The sequence below is a fragment of the Dipteris shenzhenensis genome, chromosome 29 (assembly GCF_047967505.1).
Source record: "Dipteris shenzhenensis isolate YYH24624 ecotype China chromosome 29, Dip_SZ_1.0, whole genome shotgun sequence".
In the NCBI taxonomy this organism is placed as follows: Eukaryota; Viridiplantae; Streptophyta; class Polypodiopsida; order Gleicheniales; family Dipteridaceae; genus Dipteris; species Dipteris shenzhenensis.
In genome coordinates this window covers 38982671-38991943 of record NC_141624.1, presented here as the reverse complement: position 1 = coordinate 38991943, position 9273 = coordinate 38982671, and the positions used below count along the sequence as shown (strand labels likewise).

The window sequence follows — 9273 nt, the reverse complement described above, 5'->3', positions numbered from 1 at the left end:
AGAATGCCATGACAAATGTCAATAGTTGGAGAGCCTGCACATCACCTTCAGCTTCTTCCAGTTCTTGTAGTCGCCATGCTATTTCTTCAAGGGGTGTGCGGTCTGGCATCCTTCTTTTGAGCAATGTCCTTGAGGACCTTTCTGATGATCTTTCCAAGTCGGTGAACTCGTATCAAGTATGCCCAACACTTAGTTTCATGATGACCACAACCTTTGCATTCCTTACAAATGATCACCCTCCTTCATGGCTTGCGGCTTTGTTGGGGTGGTGCTTCCACTCGCGTCATGTGTGATTGAAGTACAAGCTTCACATGCCAAGAAATCAGCAACTAGATTTCGAGCTTGAGGGATATGCTGAATTTTTACCTCTTCAAATTGGTTGCAAAGTTCCAATGCTTGTTGATGTCATGGAACCAAGCCTTTGCTCCGCACCTTCCACCTTCCACTAACTTGTTCACACACTAGTTGAGAATCTCCTTGCACTTCAAGTTGCTTGGCATGATGTTCTTGTTCCTTTTGTAGCCCAAAAATGAGCGCCGAGTACTCAGCTTGATTGCAAGTACTTGCAGGTGCAGACTTGCTGTAACAATACTCCTCACCACCTGGTGAAGTGAGCTTCACACCCACGCCAGCAGCCTTGGTCGAAGGTTTGTAAGCTCCATCAAATTGAAGGATCCAAGATGTCATCACACCAAGACTAAAATTCGACATCCCAAGTTTCTCGGTAGTCCAAGATAGGTAGGAGGAGAGGGTGGGGAGAATTTAACACTTGAGCCAAACATTCAGCACCAAATAAACTTGTAATCCTTTGTTGATAGTTTATCTTTAGACCAAAAAGGATAACAACTTGAAGCTCGAAATGAGGCACAAAAAATTGATTAGGTACAAATGGATTCCTTGGTCGAAACATTACCAACCATAGCCGAGGCCTAGAAACCTTTGTAGTGAGATTGAGAATAAACCATTCAGGACGAGCTTATCCACAGGAATTAACAAGCAGATGCGCCAAATCTCCCCCCAAGCTTGGGGAGCATCCCACCCTTCGATGAAGGACACTGTTTTAATTACCTCTGAAGCAGCAAATAGTTTGATCACCACACAATGAGTAGAAGTAAAATCAAAGTTCTCCCAGTGTATCAGTAGTTCTTCACCATGAATCATCCACGGTGTATCATTCCACCCATCATCTCCTTGAACAATGCACTGGAAAATCAGCCATTGAAGGTCGACATGAAGATCAAGGAAGAGATCTCGTGCATTGGTAGCCGTAAGGTGCGAAGGACCAGGCACCAAATCCTTAAATGCATCGAGAAGTGACATAAATATCCACCCTCCTCGTGTGGCGTGCATCCGTGAAGTAAGCTTGGAGAAGTTCTGATTCGGCGATCTAGCAGGAGATGTGAATAGAGCATATGAAATGAACTACTTTTGCTTTTTACAGCAAGAGCAAACTCCCCACAGTTAGAGAGTTACAGTTCCCGAGATTTCAATATATAAATAAAAATCATTACATTTTTACCACTTCCAACTTGTTGGCCCAATGATAAGTCTCCCTTTTGTGAAGGGAGAGGTCTTGGGTTCAAATCCTACTCCTTAATAAAAAGAGAGGAGAGGAGAGGAGAAGGAGAAGAGAAAGAGAAGAGGGGGGCACGGGATCTGCTGTTACAATTTTGTAGAAACTCAGAAAACTATCCGCGACCAGAAGACGCAGCAGCCCAGAAAACTATCGCGCGGGTGAACACAGTAGACGCGCGGAGCAAGAAAACAGTCTACGACCAAAAGACGTAGCGGCCCAGAAAATTGTCACATGGGTGAACGCAGTAGATGCGCAGAGATGCGCAGAGCGAGAAAACTATCTGCGACCAGAAGACGCAGCGGCCCATAAAACTATCGCGCGGGTGAACACAATAGACACACAAATCGAATGCATGCGCAGTAACTTGGAAGGAGCACAGATGGTACAGTTTTGCAAATGCGACCGGTACGAGCAGAAGATTCGCCACTAGCCGTGGAGATTTCGATCCCAGCAGCCACACCATTTCTATTAGCCGGAAAAGAAATCAAGACCAGAGGCTAGAGGCTAAGCATGGCGACGCTCGAGGGCCATAGGGGAAAGGAGATCGTGAGGGAAAACCGTTATCATGGGAGGGGAAAAGGAATTAGAAGGGGAGGGAATAAAGAGGGAGACTATGACACAAGGGGAAAGGGAGAGGGGGAAGAGAAGCATGTACATGATTGGAGGAGGGATGTAAAGATGGAGACATCAAGGAAAGAGGATCATACTTTATTTGAAAGAAAGGATGAGAGGGAAATATCAAAGTACTAGCTAGGTGGCTTTACAAGAATGAGCGTGTCTCATCAAGGAATAGCCCCCTCCTTTTATAGCCAAAAGAGGGGGTCTCTCCCAATTAATGTATCCTCCCACATGCATGGTGTGTGTGGAAAAGTCTCCCATGTGGGCTAGGCGGTTACGCTCTCAATTGTGTGCGACAACCCTTTGCCTCAAATTTCCACATAAATCAAGCCCCATATCTCAAGTCTATGATACTCCCTTGGTCTCTTCCCAATTTTATAATATGTTCAAACCTCTAGGAGGACAAGTGGAGGGTTGGCACAAGGAATCTTGCCACCTCATCCTACTTTCCCCATTATTTAACTTGCCCTCTTGGACCTTCTATACCTCCCCCACATGGGCCTATCCCATATGGAGGGAATAACTCAATATAATATCCTCTCCACCTATTTTATATTACTTCTCCCATGGACTTTGAGCCATATCTCACTAAATGCAGCCTAGGTGGAGGGGTGGCACATGGTGGAGCCATGCCACCTTACATTTTATAATATTACTATCATGGATTATGTACAACAAACCTTATGGGTCCTCTTACGTGGAAGGGTGGCACATGGTCATGCCTTGCCACCTCAACCCTGGGCCCTATGCACACCATATTTTATTATACTATTGCCACATATACAAACACACACACATATTAATGCCTTTTTCCTTAGACAATTTTATCCATAACAGTACCTGAGCCAATGAAGGTCAGACTTTACCTCATAGGCTCATTTTCTTTACTTGGGTTCCTTCAATATATTGATCATGTTTAAGGGGACTACAGTCCCGAGCAGCTTGGGATTATGAGTGACCATTTATATTCCTATTTTTTTGGAGACATCTATGTCTACAAGGATGTGCATCCAATTATGCAAAAACTCAGACTCTGGCGATGGAGCATACCAAAGTGGAAGCCCATTGCGGGGTTGTGGGTGGTCATTTTGGGGGGGCAATAACCACAAAGAAAATTCTACAAGCAAGATTATGGTGTCCAACCATGCAGAGGGATGCTCGGTGGTTTGCAAAGAGTTGCGACCTCTACTAGCGGTTTGGCCAACCCACAGATCATGATCAGATGCCTCTCAACCCCTAGAGATCAGAAATAGGGTCTGGACTTCATGGGTCCATGAATAGGCTAGCTGCTGCCTGCACACGAAATTGTTACACACTGGTAGCAACTGATTATTGTACGAAATCGGTGGAAGCCTAGGCTTTGCGAGATAACACCGCAAATTCAGTTGCAAAGTGCCTCTATCGAGATGTGTTCACCCAGTTTGGTTGCCTGATCGAAATTGTCAGCAAGATAAGGGTACCCACTTTGTCAACAAAGTCATTAAGTGGATGAATTCCTTCTATATGGTGATTCACAAGAAGTCTTGTCCCTACTATCTGCAGGCTTATCCGTAGGCTAATGGGTTGGCTGAATCGACAAATCATACCTTCAAACGGATTATTTTGTGTTAGTGAATGAGCACCACATGGATTGGGATGAAAAGTTGTTGGCCACATTATGGGCTTACCGCACATCTTTCAAAGTGGCAATTGGGTTGACTCCTTTCAAGTTGGCATTTGGGCTAGAAGCAATTACGTCAATCGAGCATATAGTGCCTAGTTTTCGGATTGCGGTGGAGGACAAGCTTCTTTCGCAGGAGTCCATGGTGTTTCGATTGGATGTCCTTGATCAATTGGATGACATGCGACTGGAGAGCTATTATCTGACTCTAGACGTTCAAGAAAGGTGGAAGCGGTGGGTGGATTTGGCTTCGAAGAAAAAGTCATTCGAGCATGGGCAATTGGTGCTACTATTCAACACTCGTCTAGGGAGGATGCTAGGAAAGTTGAAGTTGCGATGGTCAGGACCATTCTTGATATTTCATGACTGCGGGTCTACATCGTTCTATCTTGCGTACTTGCAAGGGCACGTACTTCCACATCCAGTTAATGGTTTTCAAGTGCATCCATATCATCATGACAGTAGTCTTCAGTTCCCCTTTCTGATATCTAATGAGGCGCATATTTCTTGGGTTGAGGTGGAGGCAGTGGAGCAATCACAGGAGGACATGTGGTAGAATGGTAAGATGCATGATGACAATAGCCTTCTGCGAGGTCCTATCCCCAGCCGCCATGCAAAAACCTATCTCCAAGGTGGGGTATTGGCAATCTGGATTGCAATCCTTGGTCATTTGTTTGCATGTACTAGTTGCATGCTTAGTATTCCTCATCGCACTCTCAGTTCTCTTGGTTTCCTTCGTCTTTCGGCCTTTCCCTGCATTCAATGCTCTTTGCTTCCCTCTGCTTCGCATAGCTATCGTGATGGCACACGCACAATTTCACCCCTTCATTCTGTCGGTTTACATTGATTCTCAGTCCATCGATGCACGTCTCCAACATCTGTGAATCTAGAGCTTCAGCAGCATCAATTGGCAGAGGGTAAACATTCACCCAGCAGACTTAGCGCTTTGCCAACAGCTTGCGATGGGATCAGCTGGCTATGAAGTTTTTGGGTGGGCATTGGGAGCTGACCATTCAATTGATTTATCAATGGCTATATTTGCTGATGGATGGAGGCTTGTTTTGCAACCGATGTGTTCAGTGGAGGCGATGATGGTGGCTGAGTTTGGAAATCCTTCTCGAGTTGAGTACAAGCTCAGTGCATGCAAGGATGTTCAAGTCTGGGACCTGCATCGCTAGATACTTGAGTCGGTTTTCTTGCAAGCGAAGACCTACACGGTCTCTCCTAGGTCTCGAGGCATGATCCTGGCAGCAGAACAATGAGCAGTGCCTTGGGCACGTGTTTTGAAGGAGTGCATCTATGTAGAGGCTCAAAGGGTGGCAACGGCGGTGGATAAGAAGCAAGTTGTTAACTCAAAGATTGGCTAGATTTTGGAGATTTTATTCCCTTTACAGCTTGAGTCTACGATGCCTCGATGGAATATTGCATTGATTCTTACTCTTGAGCCCGAAGGACCTCTCCAGGATGGGGCTAAAGGATCATCTAGTCGAGTGCCCAAGAAGCAAAAACAACAAGGCTGACTTGCGACACAGTGCTCTACAGGGACCGATTCCTCAAGAGTTACGAGCTTGGAGTCTGAAGTCATTCAGTTGTTGCGGAATGAGAATGAAGCCCTGTAGAGTCAACAGGCACAGATGCAGCAAATGGAAGAGCGGGTGGCAGTCCTTGAAGCACAGGTCCAGGTTGTGGAAGCACACTCAAAGGCCACCCACCAGCAGTTACATTCGGAGTATGTTTCCAGCATTCAGGAGGAATTGTTATGTCGACGACTACCAATGGACTAGTTGAGTATTTGCAGGCTTTTCCTGGCACAGTCAGTGTCAATATGGAGCAGATGGGTTCACTCCTTGATGCTCTCCAAGGGGATGTCCATGCGGAGTGGGATAGGCAATTTGCACGCTTGCACGATGCAATGGTTCCACAAACATGTCAGGAGTTAGATTCGCCGACCCGAAACTGATGGTGATGTGGGTGCTGGTGCAGGGTCTGAGCCCAAAAGTGGTCCTCAAATGCAGACAGTTATGGGTCGATGGGTTCCATTAATTCCACAAGTGGGAGAGGTAGTGCAGATAAGAGTAAAGGAGTGGTTGCGGAGTCAGGACCTACTGTTGGGAAAGATTGGCACACAAAATATGAAGAGTTGGCTGAAGGCATTGTAGAAGCTGTTGCTTGCTCATGCAAAATAGTTCAGGTGCTGAAGCGGCAAAGGCGTTCTCTTTGTTTTTTGTTAGAGTTGTGTGCCCATTATTTTAGTCTATCTCTGCCTCCTCACCCTCCTTGGTGGAATGAAGTGGATCAGTTTTTGGAAAAGTTTTATAATAAAGCACACATCTTTTCCTGGGTTACCTGATCCCCCCTTGTTTGAGCCTTTAGTAATCCAACAGCCATCTACACAAGAAGAACGTTGGCAACAAATTTTGCCATAGGGTGCATGGATTGAGGAGATTCTTCCTACTTAATAGTGGCCTGAGCATCAGTCGCGGTAAATTGGTCAAGACTGCATCCTTTGCAGTGGTTGATGAATATGGAGCAGGATCAAAGGTTGAAGCTCTGGTTGCGGAAGAGGCAAAAGGAGATTGTTGATGCAAGTTTGAGTGGAGCTAAGCCTACAAAGAAGTTGCGGATGGAGTTGCATGAATGCAGTGATGTGGGACTGAGCAAAGTTGGGGTAACTGGTGCACCTGTATAGTGCATTTCTAGTTTGGATGAAGACTAGAGTTCTGGCAATGGCTTTTGGGTGGCCTCGCAGGATGAAAAGCACCAAGAGTGCGATGTAACCGAGCAAAGTTGGGGTAACTGGTGCATCAGTACAGTGCATTTCTAGTTTGGATGAAGGGTAGAGTTTCAGCGATGGTTTTTGGGTGGCAAGTGATGATAGTTTGATGTTGGCTTCTTTAATTTCGAATAGATTCGGAAAGAAATGCTTCTTTTTATGTGTACTTAGTGAAGGATTGGGATAACTTTACCGCACCTTGTTCTCTGCCGAGGCTATGCCCAAAATGATTGTTGCACTGATGCACATACACTATTTGATATCATAGGGATGAGTATCTATTGTGGATTCGCACAGTCCACCGTGAGTGCCATGTGTTATTGCATAACCATGCGGGTTAGCAGTAGTGACTATGAGGGGTGTGCATAGGTAGGTTAGTGGCAATAGTTGGTGGTTCAGTCCTCCAAGCAATTTGAGTCTTCAACGGTCTCTAACCCGACAGTCGGTTACCCTTCGATTACGCATGCTATTACTAGCATTCCGTCTCTGTTCTTTCCATATGTTGTGTGAGCTTTTGCTTCGAGAATACAGAGTTATGCAATGTTGTGATCTTTTTATCATGTTCTCTGTATTCCTTCTATAGATGTTGAGTAGTTGTTCATTCCTATTTCCCCGTAGCGTCTGTGTTGTATTATGACACTACAGTCACTATGTGATAAGTCTTTATGCACTTAGGGTAACCCATAAATTAGGGTTCAATATATAAATTGTATCACATTTATATTTTTGGTAAGAGACTAATATACATTTCGTATAGCCAAAGGCTAGTGTCTTCTCAACTCCTCATCACTGTGTGTGTTGAGTACATGATCTATGTGACTTAACAAAAAATTCAATAATCTATCATCTCTAACTCCTTGAGTAGAGCCTTGGTATAGAAGTCTAGTCTAGTATGAATGATGATAATCCAATGAAGAATTATATCAAGACAAATGAGAGCTCTAACAAATGAATTCGTAATAAAGGAGTACAACATGCTTTATCCCCTATACTCCAAGTCTCTCATAGGCATATGATGCATGTCCTTGCCTCCAATAATGACAAGAACATTACTTTCTTCTCCATTTGCAATGGCAAGGCTATAGGCTTAAGTTTTTTTTTTGTCATGGTTATATCTTGATCATCATTGAAATGAGAAAACAATCTAGACGACCACACATTACCAAGTTTAGAATCAAGGCATTCCTACCAAAAAGTCTTAAAAGTTGTTAAGACAACAATGATGAACAATGGGAAAAACTTGAGTGTTAGTTAGAAACGAGACTTGGTCAATATCTTCCCTTGTAGGCTACCTCCTCCATTTGAAATGCATAATAAGTACATGTATCTAGCCTTAAATTTTGTTTTTGTCTCTATAAATACCAACATGTGCATTCAAAAGAGAGACTCTTAACATGCCTCTATGGATCCCATGTGTTTCCATCAACCCTAGGCCTACATTGGCCCAATAATGCATTTAAATATTGATTTAACTAGCATGCACTTCTCCCAATAATAATACCATGTGGCTCTTTAGCTTCTTAATGGTGTACAAAACATATCCCATAGCATTTAGTACTTGCAAAACCTCTAGTTATTCCCTTGTTATATTTATCCCCACTAATTCATTATTGACCCTATTTTTTTAAGTTCTTAAATAAATCACTTTAAGTTGAGATTCCCTTAGTGAGTTTCTTTATCATGATGACCACTAAATTCCTCTTTCCAAGGTATTGCCTAGTGGGTCTAAATAGCAACATGCAACTTATATGTCATAGCCCTTCTTTATGCTTTGGATGTGTTCTTGACCTATTCACATCAATTCTTTCCACGTGTATTCAAATTTGTTTGAGACATATTACATGATGCATCCTTTTTTTTTGGTTAAATTTTTTTCATGACATATTCTTATATCTTCTACATTCATAACTTTGTATGTTGTCAGATCTTTTGCGGTTGGTATTCATATGTGTCTAATTTGGTGATACCTTTTATATGTCTAGCTCTTGACTAACCCATTATTATTTTTTAGCTTTGCTTGGTGCCTCTAAGGATTCTCTACCTTCCCACCTATGTCAAATTTAAGTGCAAATACCCACTAGTTAAAGGTCATTTTTGCTTTTCTTGGAATTGTGACATGGGTTACTTCAGTGCCATTGCACTTGGTGTTCAAACACTTCATAGGCCCATCGTCTTTGCATCGTTCAACCAAATCAAGTTTTTCTAGTAGAAGTAGCTAAATGATCTTTCATGTCATGAATTATATTACCTATGTTTTTGGTGAAGCAAAATGTCTTCATCATGGTGGATTCTCACAATGAATTTCCATCAATATGGTTTTGTCCTTTGTTTTCACTCAGTTCATTCTAATATAATTGAAATATCATTGGCAATAGAATGTACAAGTTCCTTTTTCTTGTTTTAAAATTTCAAATGCATGCCATTCATTCTCGTAAGGATTCCACATTCTAGAATCTATGGTCATTGGAGTATTTGTGTGATTCTAGATGCATTTTTTTAAACTTAGACTAAAGGCAACGCATTATAGACATTTAATCACTATACTTGTAAGCCAATAACATTTCACAAGAAGTAGTCATCCCATGCATAACCCTATGATTTCCTTTATAATGGACTACAAGGAGTCTAATAAATTTGGAAGAAAAT

The 9273-nt window shown here is 42.9% G+C and overlaps 1 protein-coding gene across 1 annotated transcript; it reads left to right on the top strand.

The window, feature by feature from the left end:
• The first annotated feature begins 3819 nt into the window (after nt 1-3819).
• LOC147882810 (uncharacterized) lies at nt 3820-4410 on the top strand. The gene has a single exon (XM_087400512.1). It carries the CDS (start codon nt 3820-3822, stop codon nt 4408-4410), a length of 591 nt encoding a protein of 196 aa, XP_087256638.1.
• The last annotated feature ends 4863 nt before the right edge of the window (nt 4411-9273 follow it).

Coding starts and splice junctions, on each gene's coding strand:
- LOC147882810 (XM_087400512.1), top strand. CDS start 3,820: ATGGATTGGGATGAAAAGTTGTTGGCCACATTATGGGCTTACCGCACA.